A 15,796-nucleotide genomic window follows, 5' to 3' on the forward strand; every position below is an offset into this window, starting at 1 on the left:
AAAAAATGACCATGAGGGTTTTGCAGTCTGCTCTTAGTTGATTACCCCGTAACTATTTTGTCTCTCAATCTCTCTGCAGTTGACACAGGATCGTGTGCAATCGCCAATTATGACTCTCTTCAATGGAATTCGACCATTCTATCCCCACGACAGAACAGCGTTCATTTTTGCCATCACCTTACTCGTGGTTATCCTGGTATTCCTGGTGTTTACCCTAACGCTGCTCATTATCCTCCCGGGAATCAGAGGGAAAGGGGTAAGCCTTGGTTTTTTTTTCCCCCGCTGTCTTTGCTGACGCAGAATTGGTCTCATTATCCACTGCAGTTTGTCGCTTTCGATCTTATAGTGACATTTCAAACGCCAGACACCCTTCTTTCGACCCCCAGAACAGAAAGGGAGAGAGGGTTGTGGGGGTGTGGGGACTGGGGGTTGTGCGCTGAAATTATTTTTCCGCTTCAAAGTCGTGGTTCCCATTTTCACTGCAGGGAGTTGATTCCGAGTCAATTCGTTCCTGTCGGTCAACGTTGACAAATTCACGAAATTTGGAGGCGGTTTTTAACATTGAGTCTAACGAAACACGCAATATGAAACGAATGAATAAAGTTATAAATCACACAACACCAGGCTATGGTCCAACAGGTTTATTCGGAAGCACTAGCTTTCGAGGCACTGCTCCTTCATCAGCTGGTTATGGGATATAACCACTTAAAAGGGGCAGCGCTTCGAAAGCTAGTGCTTCCGAATAAACCTGCTGCACTAGAACCTGGTGTTGTGTGATTTTTAACTTTGTCCACCACCAGCATCTCCAAGTCTTAGTGAACAATATGTTTATTCGTTTGTTTAAAATGTTGCCTGTTTGATTTATATTTTCAGAGAGTTTACTCCTTCTGCAGAATTATTGTAAGCCTTTTTGTTGGAGCTGTTATTGTAGGTATGTGCAATTTACTTTTTAAAAAATATATTAAATGATAACGTGTTGTAAATTTCACAACAGAGACACAATGTTATGTTTTCTAATGAGTATGCTAAGATGTAACTTAATCTGAAAACGCGTAGAAATTACTGGTGAAAATCAGCAGATCTGGTAATATCTGTGGGCAGAGAAAGCAGTGTTAACGTTTAGATTTTGGTTAGTCTTCATCAGAGCTGATCCAGTTAGGATAAAGTGGTATTTGTAGGGTATGGAGGGGGAGAGATGGGAGATCGGTGGAGAAAGAGCCCAGAGAGGGAGAGAGAGATGAAGGGGTTAGGCAGACAGAGGATTGTTGACCGTAAACCATATAAAGTTCTTGTGCAGCCCAGCGTTATAGGACAGTCGCACTTTAGAAACAGCTCTTAAAGTGACAAAACGCGCATTAAAACAGAACGACTTAGTAAATTTAATCTGTATCCTGCCCTAAGGGGAGAGTGGTCCACTGCTTCCCCACAGCCCGGGAATGAGAATGTGGCTCAAGTATCTCCAATCTCTTCCTGTGGCTCTCTTGAAGCTACAACTTCCTGGACTTTGAAAAGTCCGGCTGTGTAAGGGTGAGGCACCCAGCAAGGACTGTCTTTGGCACTTGCCCGGCCTAACCTGAAAGCCAACATTTAACCCTGTTTAAATAAAACCCGAAAGAACAGTGGATGCTGGAAACCAGAAACAAGAACAAGTTGCTGGAAAAGCTCAGCAAGAAGGACAGCATCTGTGGAGAGAAATCAGTGTCCCTTAGTCAGAACTCTGTTTCAATGATTTCCAAAATCCACCGATTGTATTCTGAAAAACCTGGAAGCACCCAATTCCTGATGAGTGCCCAAAGACTGCAGTTATCTTTGAGCACTTTGTAATACCCCTTTCTCCTCCTGCAGTGCATAGCTCTCCCTTTGACCCAACACCTTCCCTTTTCCACTCTACTCCACCTGCCACCGCCCTCTATAATCTAGTCCACAATTTTTCAAGATCACTAGGCGCCTTCATTTCAGGTCTCTTGAGCTTTGCTATGGTCTTCCTGACTACACATTCTGAAATTCCCTTTCTAAGTTTCATTGGTTCTCCCTTGTTCTGTTTGACCAAACTGAAATAAAAAGAGACAAGTGCTGGAGAATTTGAGCTGGCCTAGCAGCCTCAGTGGAAAGAGAGAAATCGAGTTATTGTTTGGAGTCCACTCTGATTCTTTTCTGGAACTGAAAGAAGTTGGAAAATTTATGTTGATAGTTTTAAATGCTGTTTTACAGCATTGCACCTGCATCACAAAACCCAATATTTTCCAACGTGTTGATTTGGTTAATTACATTCAGTTTTAGTAAGCCACTCGGTTCAGGGTCACATTGAGCCAGGAAACAACTACAGGCATTGAATGAAGGGAAAAGAAAAGGACATTTCATTTCAAACAACTCTGGTGTTATAGAGTTAATCAGCACAGAAACGTACCCTTCGGTCCAACCAATCCATGCCGACCATAATCTCAAACTAAACTATTCTCACCTGCCTGCTCCTGGTCCATATCCCTCCCAACCCTTCCTAGTCATATAAGTTTCTCAATGTCTTATAAATGTTGTAATTGTATCCACATCTATTTACCATGAAAGGAGCTGGCACAGTCCTGATGGGCTAAATAGCCTCCTTCGGTGCTGTAATCATTCTATAATTGATGAAATGCACAGATAACGTATTTGGGCCAGCCTGGGTTTTGGAAGTTCTCTGATCCAGTGGCTTTCAGGCTCAAAGCACATGGAATGCAAATAATATAGTGTGTAACTGTTTGAGCTGGGTTTTTAATATCTTTTTACTTGTCCAGAGAAGATTTCTGCCCACAATCTACATTGCTAAAGTTTGGAATATGCAGGATTGTAAAAATGTCCCTCTCAATAATCAATATCACATAGCAATCTGGGTAGATCACTTTGAGAATGGGAAGGCTCCTGCAGACACAGGGAGTCAATATCTTTTCATAAGTACGCCAGATGCACACTCAATCCAACAATCTGTGTCAAATCTTCAGGAATGATGAAAGGCTAATGCTTGAAACATCAACTCTCCTGTTTCTCGGATGCTGCCTGACCTGCTGTGCTTTTCCAGCGCCACACTTTTTGACTCTGATCTCCACCATCTGCAGTCCTCACTTCCTCCTACTGCACTAGCTTGTTTGTCTCACTCACTGCAGTTGCTTCCTGACCCTCTGAGTATTTCCAACATTTTCAGTTTGCATTTCTTATTATAGAAGGTATAACTTTGTCAGTGATGGGGAATCAAGTCAGCCCCACACAAAGGCATACGCCAATTATATTTGCTCATGCCAAATTGGAAAGGTGCAACTTCTCATTTTAAAGTCTCATGTTACCCACATTAGTTTCTCAGTCATTAAACTTCAGAGCTGTGCTAATTCTTAGTGCAAAGTACAACCTTCATAATTATATGGATGAATTGTGAATATTATCTACAAAAGTCTGACTTTATCTCAGAGTGGCGTCTAAAGCACAAAATGACTTTTTAATAACTAATTAAGGAAATCAGACACTTGGCCATGATAATATCAGAATCATTAACTGAATCATAATTCATTCTGTAGTGGTGAACTTTACTGGTGACTGGGCAGCTGGATTTGCCAGGGTGAGCACAATTTACAAGGCTTTCAGTAATGAGGCAATCACTGCAGAAGTGGGACTCAACATTGGACTGGCAGGAATTAATGTGACTCTGAGAGGTAAGTCATTTTCTTGTGGCAATATTTTTTTTAAAATATGTAATCTATTTCCCTAACCAACCTCTTTCAGACATGTAATTATACACCTCTGGAGCAGGTGGGACTTTGAGCCCAAGCATCCTGGCTCAAGGTAGGGACACTACTTCTTAATCACACAAACCAATAATTGACTTTTATTCTAAATTGGCAACAACTCAATGGTTCAACAGGTAGAGATTGGTAATTGGTGTTAGGTGTTGCATCAGAAAAGAGCAGGAGCAGATCCCTTTGGAACTAGGTCAGTGCTTAGCTAAATGCGCCAATGGTTTGTGCATGAACAGTGAACAAGGAACTTACTTGCGAACCAAGTGCACATTCAACCCAACAATTTGTATCAGACCTCTGCCAAAGCAATTTAACTTATCTGCCCTTGCGGATTATACAAACTGTACGTTCTCGCTGTAAACCAGTAGATAAAAATAAATACACAGTCTGATATAATATATGATGGGGTCACACTGTTAAATAAAAGAAAAATAAATGTGATGAGAAAGTAATACTTTGGTTTAGGATTCCATTATTCATCGTCCATTGTCAAAGGTATGGGCTAACACTGCTGCATTTATGAAAATTTCTTTTGTTACCGATCTTAATGCCTCATCTCATTTGCTAGGATCTGTAGTGGCAAATACTCTGTAGAATAATGTACTTATAATTTCACTGCCATACACAGGAGCTTGTCTTTAATATATTTACAATGTTGTTAACTCACAGTCTGCTCCACTGAAGTGGACACCATCAGGAATGGGTGATTCAGCACAGATGCGCTTGCAAGTGGTTGGCCACAGCTTAAAGCGTTTGGATTTTCATCAATTGTAAAGTGTTATTTTGGATATTTAATTATTGTTTTGGCCGACTGCAAACTGAATTAACATATGAGGGTGCTCCATGCTATGTCCTTGCAGGAATCCCTGAGAACCAGCTGAATGAAACCATAGACTACAACGAGAGCTTTCTATGGAGATTTACAATGAATTACGATGAGCAATATAACAATGGGCTTAATCGAGGGCTTCCACATCCAATTTTGTACATTGCTGAGAAGTTTCAGAGCAAAAGCCCCTGTCTTATTCATGACCAGTACAGGTTCTCTGGCCATTATGCAACAGCCATGATGTGGTAAGCAAAACACATTCATGCATTTTGAATTGCATTTCTGATGTATTTGAAGATGAAGGGGTTAATTTCATCCAAGATCAAGCAGGCAGAGTTTAGACTCAGAATCAAAGGACAGTGGCAATTGCAAAGCAAAACAAATGGAACAGTTCTGCATTGACAATGGGGCTAAATTCCTAACCAAGGTATGAGTTCAAATTCAACCCGAACAAAAAGTAAAAGTGAATCTGTACATTGAGCAATTTGTGGATTAGCACCAGTGAATGCTCACGCAAGGGGCCACATTGTTAATGACAGTGTTCATTTGCCAATGCCAAGGGAAACCGTCACCTCTCTCCAGTATATCCCAAAATACATTGCTATCTGTTCTCAGCTGCAAAGTGCCCTCAGCTGAGCAAGGGAGAGTTAGTAAATGTGCAATGCAGTGTGCATGGTTCTGGCAATTCATTCAGTTATTGGGGGGGCAGTGGAGGACTGGATTTCTTTTTTCAAGGTGGACCTTTGTGGGGCGCCAGTGTCCAAGTGAAAGGCAAAATCCATCCTCCCAACAGGGCACACAGACTGGCTCACAGGGGAACTATTTTTAATCATCCTGTAGAGACGTGTTGCCGCACACTGGATCAGATGGGACTTGAACTTGGACATTCTGGTTCAGAGGTAGGAACACTACTTTTGCACCACACGACACATAAAGGAAAGTTATATTATATCCAGTAGGACTCGACTTGGCTCAGAGGGACACACTGACTGCTTTGTCCAGCAGCTTAAACATGGAGCCACTTTGCAGGGTATACCTTGCCTTATAAAAGACCAACAGCATTGGGAGCCCCTTAATTGGCCACTTGAAGGGCTCATTTCAGTAAGAGTGAGCAGACTGTCTAAAATCTATCCTGCCGCTCGTCAAATTTGAAGGTGACATGTACGCACTGACAGCCAGATTGAGGGGAGGGAGATGTAATATTCAGGACCCATTAAACTTGAGAATGGGCACAAGATACCAGCAATGGCCACAGCCTGGGAATCACCTCAAAACTCACCATAAAAATATCACAAACTGAAGCGTTTTCAAACCATCAATTTAAAATAGAGGTTGCAATTTCTACACAGGCAGTGAGACTGTTAGCTGCAACCGCAGCCCTGTAAGATGATACAGAGCAGTGTAAAAGAAAATCTAGAGGAAGGGAACATGAACATTAAACTCTGAAGCAAAGCTATGAATGAAAGTTTATTGGCACTAAACAACAGTGTGAGCAGTTTGTGACATCATTTTTAGAAAGAAGAAAGGACATAATTATAGAGGATGTATGAAGGCATTTGGCTCTCATTCAAGATGAACAAAAATGAGAACAGGGCTGTACATTGGTAATTCAACCAGGACTCTAGAGCTGAACATATTGGAGCAAACAAGGTTAAGGGCAATTGGTTATTACCACTGGTCAATGGAGGGCATGAACTTAAATATAAAGGACAGGTTTGAAGGTGTCTTCTCCACACAAAGGGTTATTAGACTATGGAATGTACAAATGCAAAGAGCCAATGAAGCTGAATCAATTGCAGCACTTAAGTGAGAGTTGTTTAAATTGTCGAATATAACATATTAATCAGTACAAGGGGGGAAAAAAAGGATCGAATAGTCTCTGAAGCTGGAACCAACACTGCCAGCATGGACCAAATGGTGATCTAAACTTTAAGAAAATACAGCTTTACCCTTTAACTACTTTAGAGAGTCATACAGCACGGAACAGACCCTTCAGTCAAACCAGTCCGTGCCAAACATAATCTCAAACTAAACTAGTCCCACATGCCTGCTCCTAGCCCATATTCCTCTGAACCTGTCCTGTTTATGTACTCACTGAAATGTCTTTTAAATGTTGTAATTTTGTCTACATCCACCACTGCCTCCAGGAAAATCATTCTGCATGTGAATTACCCTCTGTGTAAAACATTTGCCCTCGTGTGTTTTTTAAATCATTCTCCCCTCACTCTAGTCTTGAAATCCCTTATCTGAGGGAAAAGACAACTATCATTAACTCTAGCTATAGCCCTCATTATTTTATAAACTGCTATCAAGTCGCCTCTCAACCTCCTACCCTCCAGTTATGTTGAACCAAATGGCCTGTTATTATTCCAGTTCACTCAAAGAAATGCATGTCTAATTTGTCCGAAATTGTGATACTTGTGTGACAAGGTATTGGGGTTTCAACATTGATGTTGAAATTTGGTGCACACAATGTGTCATTGTGAAAAATCACTTACCTGTGCAGAGTGGACAACTCACTCAATTAAAGCATCTAAAAGAAATAGCTGAGCAATGGAAAAACTGGTTTTAGGATGAGATATGGATAAGGTCAGAAGGGAGATCCAAGATGTTAGTGCAGCTGATTGCTAGTTGACTACATTCCTATCATATTGAACAAACAGAAGTAATATTTGTGGGATGAATGTTTAGAGATTTTTGACCAAGCATTGTGTTTTTGATCTTTCTGATTAGGGTGGCATTTTGTGCCTGGATCATCACTAACATTCTCTTCTCCATGCCAACTATTGTGTACGGAGGCTACATGGCATTGGTCACATCTGCATTCATGATCTTTGGAGTCATCTCATTTGCCACTATACAAAATGTATCGCCATGCATCATTCAGTTTGGCCCAACAACACTGAAGACTAATTTCAGTGTCTCCTTCTGGCTGACATTAGCAACTGGTAAGCACAGTGAGTCTGTTTTTTAGAATACAGAAGATGTACTGATCTAAAGAAATGGAGATTTGCATTAGTATCAGGATAGATTTTCTTCTGTCAATTTTCTAGTGTGAAGGCTGCCCTGTTGATGTTGTGAGTCCAGGAAACACCATAAGTAATGTCCCCAATATCTTCTGAAACCACTGGATGGAAAATCTGGGGCTCTTCCCTTTTAATTTTCTGATTGACACGAGGGCACAGCAAGAAATCAATGAACATAGAAACATTTTTGCAATGCTTTGATGCTTAGTGCACCAAATACAGGAAATTGTTAAATTTAAGCTAAGTATAGTTAAGAGTTAAGTTATATTTAATAGTTATATTTAATGGAACAAATGCAGGAAATGTTTAAGGTTGAGGACAGGTAGTACAACTGTTGAAATCTATCTGTCATCCACTCTGACTCCCTAAAACTGGTGTCCAGAGTTGTTTTGAGCATAGCCTCAAGTTGACATCTCAGCTTCCTGCTTAGAAGATTCATAAAATTATCAAATTCATTCATTTGTAACCTACCACTAGAAAGAAAAAAGAATGAACATAGCCAATTTTCTTTCCTTGCAAAAAGCTGAGAGGTTCATTGATGTTCTTCAAAGATCAGAATCAACCACCTTTTCATGGTTTGGATGTAAACTAGCTTCAAATTTCACACAATGTGGTTAACTCTCAATGCTTTGGATCACAAAAACCCATTCAGTTCTTTCATCTTGGCAGCATATGTTTGGTTTTCATTTTGCTGAAATATTGGGACGTGGCCAGGCTATTGAATGAAATGTTGAATTTTCTTCCAAACGGTTGAAAAGTCCAACCAACATTTACAAAAAGAGCAGAGTCAGATTGACGACAGTTGGAAGTATCATCACCCCAAGACAATTTTATTCCCTTCTATTGGGTAATTTGTATTCCAACCTCCCATCACAGAAAAATGACAACATGCCCACCTGACCCCTCATGCTTAATCAACTCTTTGACAGAGTTTCCCCTCCCTACTCTTTGTCCTGCCAGCGTTTCATTTTTCGAGCATTTATCCAACTCATTTTTGAACGTTATGACTGAAACTGCTTTCACCGTCCTTTTTGGTCAGTGCCCTCCAGATTGCAGCAACCTGCTGTGCAAAGGAAAAGAAAATGCTTAGGCAAGTTGCCCTTATCTGTCTGACAGCCCCTTGAGATCTGTCTACACATGTTTTCCCTGGCTGTGAAGGAAGACTGATCTACTGTCTCTATGTGACATCTGAAACTGACTCCCAGGAAGGAGTGGTATGCTGATCAATTTCCATCAATTTTGGGAACGGATGAGCCGTGGTACTTTCTATACTAAGTGGCTAAAGGTTGAGAACTTGGGTTATTGCATTGACAAGAGTTGGGCAACTGTGGTTCTCTAAACTTGCTGTATATTGAGCCTTGGGACCTTTTGAACAGGAACTTTAATATTGACAGAAGGGACAAAGGGAATCCAGTAATAGGAGGCAAGACTAAGAGTGTGAAGCCCTGGCCCACTTTCCACTCTGACCATCAGCCAGCTGGATTGATTGGCTGGTAGGAAGGCGGAGACGTCATTTAGGGTGCCCATGCCAATACTGGAAATGGGTGAATTGGATGGGAACATGATGAATTAGATCTCAGAGTTCGAATTTCAGCTTTTATTCCTCGCGTGCACCATAGAGCGGTTGATAAAATTGGGTCATCAAAATTCCCAATTCCCACAAACAGCTGGTTTGGAACATGCAACAAATAACAGACCCCTTTCCTTTCTAATCTAGCGTTGCTGTGCTTCATTCTTGGAGTAATTGTAATCATTATGGATCACTGCATCCCAGAGAAACTGAAGACATTCTTCATGCTAAGTGGAGAGGAGGATGATGATGATCAAATGAGCATTGGATTAATTAGCAATAACTTTACTGATGATCGTGGAGATGCTGTATATTTAAAGGTAAGTTTTTAAACTATAGCTCACAATTCTATCAATATCCTCTTTCTGTCTTATAAGTACCACATTTTGGGAAATCACTCACTACTGCTTAATGACTCCTTAAGTAATGCTGTGAAGTGTGTTCTATTTAAAGTCAGGATATTCAGAATAGATGAAGTGTTACTATAGAGGGATTATTGTTCCACAGAGTTTCTAAGGTACCTGGAATAGATCACTGCTCAGTATGATTTAAAAACAGCAGAGGATGATATTACCCACAACTTAGGAGGTTTATAAACTCCTTGCATTGGAAATGCCAAAAAAATCCCCACTAATTTGTAATTTCCTCAAGTGGGTACTGGAGTGGCTGGGTTGGTGGTATTGTCCTGCCCCTGATCCTGAAAGACCTGGGTTCAAGTCTCTCACCAGGCCTCGCTGGCTACAAAATAACCTAGTTACTGGTGCGGGCAAGACTCCATATATTGGTACCAATTCCCAGTCCAGGTAAATCCAGAGAGTTGATGGCAGAAAGCGCATTTCAACTGCAGCTGTTTACCAATCACCAAATCCAAAAAGAGAAGAGGATTGATATGAAGACATCGACCAGCATTGTGGGCTAGGTGAAAGAGCAAAGGAAGAGGAATCATCAGTAGTGATGAATCTTTGGAGTAAAGAGTTAGGATTCCTTGGAATTCTCTACTCCACAGGTTGGGGATGCTCAGACAAGGACATTGAGTCATAGAGTTGTACAGTTTAGAAACAGGTCTAAGTTGTCCCTGCTGACCAGATATCCTAAATTAATCTCGTCCTATTTGCCAACATTTGGTACATATCTCTCTAAACCCTTCCTATTCATGTACCCATCCAGATGCCTTTTAAATGCTGTCCTTGTACTAGTCTCCACCACTTCCTCTGGTAGCTCATTCCATACACGCACCATTCTCAGTGTGAAACAGTGGAGAAGCAGTGGGAGAGCGAATGACTGTACATCAGATGGTGCTCCATTACAGAAATAGTCCAAGTATGGAGGTGGAGAGAGATGGCTCTCTGATCAAAGTTGGCTGCTACTGGAGCTGTCTCTCAAAGACACAACAGAGTGAATAGGGAAGAGAAGGTTTAGGAGGAGGGATTGTTGAGTGAATGAGTCAACTGGGGTGGGGGGGGGTTAGAAGGTGAGGCAAATAACTGACAGGAGGCCTAGGGGAGGGGATGCTGAGTGTGTGATTCTGGACGGGGTAGGATTTACAAAATGTGGTTGAAAAAGAACATGTCTCTAAGGGGTATGCATCAACTTGGTAAAATGAATAAGGACTAACACAGGCCCAAAACATTTGGAAACTGCTGCTCTAAAGCATCCATGAAAACCCAAGACTTTGCCCAATTTTTTTTGCTACTTTTGGAAATGAAGCCTTCTTCAGTCTCATGGCTGTGTAAGCCACTCTGGGGGGTTTCTCTATATTTAAGGGGAACTTGAAAAATGTTAGTGGCTTACATTATTCCTGGCTTTCAGCAAGTGTTGTGAAATATCACTCCATAGGATTGTAAAACAGTCTGGGTGTCTCTTTAGGTTAAGTCACAGATAATGAATTGAAGCTGTTTTGGATGTTTATTAATTGTTTCCAAATCTTTTAATGCTAGAAAATTAAAAATGGCTTCAAAAACAAGGACATTGTTGTTTATACCTAAGACTGAAGATGCCTGGAATTGAGAAGGTAATTTCTATTTCAATATCTCAAGTCAATTTTATTAATTACCAAAGTAACATGGCACTGTGTTACTGTATTAATATTGGAAAATAAAAGTTTGCAACCTCAGTCAGGTTTGAGGAGATGAAAGAAAGCTGTGCATTTGTATAGCACCTTTCACTATTTCAGCAGATTCTAAAGTACTTTACAAGCAATCAATTGCTTACTGTTCTAATACAACCAATAAGTACAAAATGTGGTACTTATAAGACAGAAAGAGGATATTGATAGAATTGTGAGCTATAGTTTAAACTTACCTTTAAATATACAACATCTCCACGATCATCAGTAAAGTTATTGCTAATTAATCCAATGCTCATTTGATGATCATCATCCTCCTCTCCTCTTAGCATGAAGAATGTCTTCAGCAATCTCTCACAAATAATAATGAGATAGGTGGTGTCATTTGAGGGATAAATAATGACCAGGACACCACCACTCTTCCTAGAAATGGTATCATGGAATGTCCTGCTTGAGATGCGCCTCTGACAGAGCAGCACTCCCTCAGCGCTGGATTGTGTGTGGTGTGTAGTCCTAGGGCAGGTCCTTGGCCCCTTACTTTCTGATATTAGAGGTGACAGGGCTTTCTGTTGAGCAAGAGGGGACTGGAAGGAAAAGGGGAGGGAGAGAGAGGCACTGGATCCACACATCTACAGTGACTATATATAGGTGAGGTTTCACAAAAGCAAATCCTTTGTTGCCATGAGTGACAAGCTCTTAAGCATTTGTCTGTTTCTCTCGTCAGTCTTTGCAGACCAGTTCTTACGTTCCTTTGGGAATTCTCATAAATGCATTCACGAGACCGCAACAATGAGTTAATCTTATAACTCGGTATGATCTGGGCTGACTCACGAGGGAAAGCGAATAAAACCAAACTATGATAGTTAAATATTGTGAAGTGTTCTGTCATGCTTAGGAGATGGGTGTGTACAGTCCAATTGGCAGAAGTATTCCATTGCTTTTGAATGAATGCTCCTCTCTGTTCATTTTACAGGATTACCATGCAACACCTGGCTCACTCAACAGTGTGACAGCTTCACTGGGCAACTCCTGAAGGATGTCAAAATTCCACTGCGTACATGATTTTTTTTTAAATGACTATTTTCATTAGATTATTTTGTGAAATGGCAGGTAGAGCCTTGAGCCAACTCTGTACCATTGAAAGTGAGCACAATCATGTGGATAATTTGATAGCGCAGCCGTTTTGTACCTATACCTTCTTTTGGAGTATTTGGAGAAGCAAGTCTTGGATTAACTGCAACAATTCAAAGAGGGACAAATTATTCATAATCAGACTTAACCTTTTTTGTTCTGAAGCTAAAAAATGCCAATGTTTAAACATGTGAAATCTGGCAAAAAGCCACAATGAGCAGTAGGATACAAGAAATCTGCACTTTAATAGATTAGAGTTAGCTATCTTAGTGAACACTTTACAGTCATAGAGATGTACAGCACAGAAAAAGGCCTTTCAGCCCATTGAATCACGGCTAGACGAAAACAGCCACCTACCTATTCTAATCCCAGTCTCTGGCACTTGGCCCGTAGCCTTGTCTACTTTGTAGTGAGAATTTTCAAATCAAGAGCAAATATGGTTCAAGTTGTTTTGGCTTTGATTTGGGAATTGAGTGATAATTACACATGTAGATATGTTTTCTGTATTTAAATGATCAACCCTGTTAACATCCCATTGAAACATGCCAGCTTCTGACAGGGCTGATCAAGTAGATTGTGAGAGATTATTCCTGTTTGTCTGGAATCTGAAATGCAGGGCACCATCACTGGACAAAGGATCGATGTTTTAGGACTGAGATGAGGCGTTTGTGATTCTTTGAATTCTCTATCCAAGTGAGTTGAGGATATTCTATCACTGACTACAGTTAAGGCTGGGATACACAAGTTTTTTGATCTCTCAGGGATATGGGACTTGGGCATGAAAATGATGTTAAAGCCTAAGTTCAAATATGATTGTATTGAATGGCAGAAGGGCTGAATGGTCTGTGCATTTTTATATAACAACCTGCAAATGCTGTCAGTGATTTGGCAGATGATTTTAACTCCTTGTCAACATAGTTTTGAGATGAATACCTGTTACTGGGCTTCACAAGGATGTAGACTTACGGGAAATGTTGGTCTCGAAATCAAAGGCACACAGCTTTTTATTTTTCTCTCCATGGCACAAAAAACTCAAGAATCTGGTGTCACTTTCTGATCTCATTGCGAAATCAACTCAAGCATTTGTTGGCCAAATGAAATGTAACCTGATTACTGTGTGATAAAGCTAAGACTGGAAGAACAAGACTGTGTTTAATATGTGAAAGCAGTCATTTTAAGGAGTCAAATGTGTACTACTGCTCATTATGAGTTGTGGATTTGTACACACGGGTACGGACAGCTCTTTTGCAAATAGTCAAGCAAAATCCTAAACATGGGAATGTATGTATTTTTTAGTGCAGATAGGGAGCAAGGAGGTGTCTGCCTAATTACAAATATAGTACCAAATGATTTGTTACTGATGAACAAGTTTTCTTTTATCTTGGTTTTAAATTATTCTTAATTTCTTATTTATTAAATAAAATTGAATGAGATGCAATTGAGTGGTTCGTCTTTTTCTTCCAATGTCTGTACGTGATTAAATAAAGAAAATCGATGCAGACAACAGATTCCGTTTATAGTGCATCTTCAATTTAAAAAGCCTTTTAATTTAAAATTCACAGGAGTGTAAGAACTAGGAGCAGGAGTAGATTTTTCAGCCCATTAACGTTGCTCTTTTTAGTACTATCATGGCTGAATCCATCTCGGACTCAAGTCCACTTTGTTGCCCACTCCCCATATCTCTTCAACCCATCACTAATTAAAAGTCTAGCCATCTCCTCCCTAAATTTGCTCAATGTTTCAGCACGAACTGCACTCTGGGGGAGTGAATTCCACAGATTCATGACCATTTGAGAGAAATAATTTCTTCTCATCTCTGTTTTAAATCTGCCCCATCTTCTCATAAAACTATGACCTCTCATTCTAAATTGCTACACAAGAGGAAACACCCTTTCTACGCCTATTTTGTCAACTCTCTTAGCATCTTATCGACTTCAATGAAATCTCTTCTCATTCTTCTAAACTCTAGAGAGTATAGACCTGAACTGCTCGAACTCTGTTCCTAAAACAAATCCATCAGCTCTGGATTCAATCCAATGAACCTCATTTGAATTCTCTCTGATTCAACTACATCCTTCCTCAAATAAAGGGACAAAAATTGTTTGCAATACTCAAATAAAGATTGACATGAGCCAGAAATTAAGACAGGTGCTCAAAGCTTTAGTTAAATGGTTCAGGTTATCAGGATTGTTTGTGAAAGGCAAGTTTGTTTCAATGTGTTTAGAAGGAAGGCGAGAGGCATTGTGTATTTGAATTTTGAGGAAATATTTAACAAAAGATCACGCAAAGATATGTTAAAAAATATTTTTTTAAAGAGAATATTGTAACAGGGATTTAGATTTTGAAAACTTAGACAAAATCTATGTGGAGATGTGATAGCTACTGATCCCATCATTGGTTGGCTCTCTGTATTCTCGTGCCTCGATGTTAATTTTGTCATCCTTTTTTACAAAGCCCCCATCCACTACCTCTCAAGCCTCCTTGCAGTCTTCAGTTCAGTGTGTTACACCAATTTGCCTCCATTTAGCCTCACTCCACCCTCTTGACCTGTCCTTCCAGTTCATCTTCCTTCTCAGCTAACTACTCCATCCTTCCCACTGACTTATCACAATTACCCCCCCATCTGCATTTGTCTGTCGCCTTCCCACCTATCTTCCATCGCCCCCACACACCCCCATCCCCACCTGTCATTCCCCTTCACCCTCCACATTCCTGATGAAGGGCTCTACCTGAATTTTCAGATGCTGCCTGATCTGTTGTGCTTTTCCAGGGCCACCCTTTGCAACTCACTCCACCAATATTAAGCATGTTTTCAACTGTTCAATCTCCAATCTCCAGTGTTCCCTTTTCAAACTTTTCCATCTTTGCTACTTTAAAGCCCCTCCTTATTACTTACATCCTTGATTAAGCTTATAGTCACCTGCCTCGTATTTCCTTGTGTGACTATGTGTTAAAGTTGGTTTGATAATGACCTTTTGAAGTGCATTAACTGTGCTAAAGGGTGAACTAAAAGGTTTTCACTGAGACCCCGTTTTGCACCTATATCAATAAATTACTTTTCCCTGTATTTATTTACAGGATGAGGGCATTGCTGGCTGAGGCAGCATTTATTGACCATCCCTAATTGGCCAGAGGGCAGTTAAGAGTCAACCACATTGCTGTGGGTCTGGAGTCACATGTAGGCCAGACCAGGTAAGGATGACAGTTTCCTTCCCTGAAGGACACTAGTGAACCAGATGGGTTCTTCCTAAAATGGATTCCTGGTCATCATTAGACGTGTAATTCCAGATTTTCTCTTTGTTGTTGAGTTCAAATTCCATCATCTGCTGTGACAGGATTCAAAGCCAGCTCCCTAGAACGTTTCTGGATTAAAAGCCCAGTGATAATACCGGCGGCACCTAAATAATGTGG

The 15,796-nt window shown here is 40.5% G+C and overlaps 1 protein-coding gene across 2 annotated transcripts; it reads left to right on the forward strand.

Annotated features, from left to right (window-relative positions):
* Positions 1-76: 76 nt before the first annotated feature.
* On the forward strand, positions 77-13,902 carry LOC122542496 (dual oxidase maturation factor 2-like). 2 transcript variants are annotated; one of them, XM_087982221.1, is made up of 8 exons: positions 77-256; positions 874-931; positions 3,546-3,680; positions 4,625-4,838; positions 7,327-7,541; positions 9,337-9,509; positions 11,127-11,200; positions 12,228-13,902. In XM_087982221.1, exons 1-7 carry the CDS (start codon positions 110-112, stop codon positions 11,172-11,174), a joined length of 990 nt encoding a protein of 329 aa, XP_087838347.1. In that variant the 5' UTR covers positions 77-109; the 3' UTR covers positions 11,175-11,200; positions 12,228-13,902. The 2 variants fall into 2 exon arrangements, with proteins under 2 accessions (XP_087838347.1, XP_087838348.1); XM_087982222.1 differs by lacking the exons at positions 9,337-9,509; positions 11,127-11,200.
* The last annotated feature ends 1,894 nt before the right edge of the window (positions 13,903-15,796 follow it).

This window comes from Chiloscyllium plagiosum, unplaced genomic scaffold (genome assembly GCF_037043375.1).
Source record: "Chiloscyllium plagiosum isolate Xiang-an unplaced genomic scaffold, Cpla_swu_hap1 HiC_scaffold_42, whole genome shotgun sequence".
In the NCBI taxonomy this organism is placed as follows: domain Eukaryota; kingdom Metazoa; phylum Chordata; class Chondrichthyes; order Orectolobiformes; family Hemiscylliidae; genus Chiloscyllium; species Chiloscyllium plagiosum.

Coding starts and splice junctions, on each gene's coding strand:
- LOC122542496 (XM_087982221.1), top strand. CDS start 110: ATGACTCTCTTCAATGGAATTCGACCATTCTATCCCCACGACAGAACA. Junction 4,839..7,326: donor TATGCAACAGCCATGATGTG/GTAAGCAAAACA, acceptor CTTTCTGATTAG/GGTGGCATTTTGTGCCTGGA. Junction 9,510..11,126: donor GAGATGCTGTATATTTAAAG/GTAAGTTTTTAA, acceptor TTTTAATGCTAG/AAAATTAAAAATGGCTTCAA.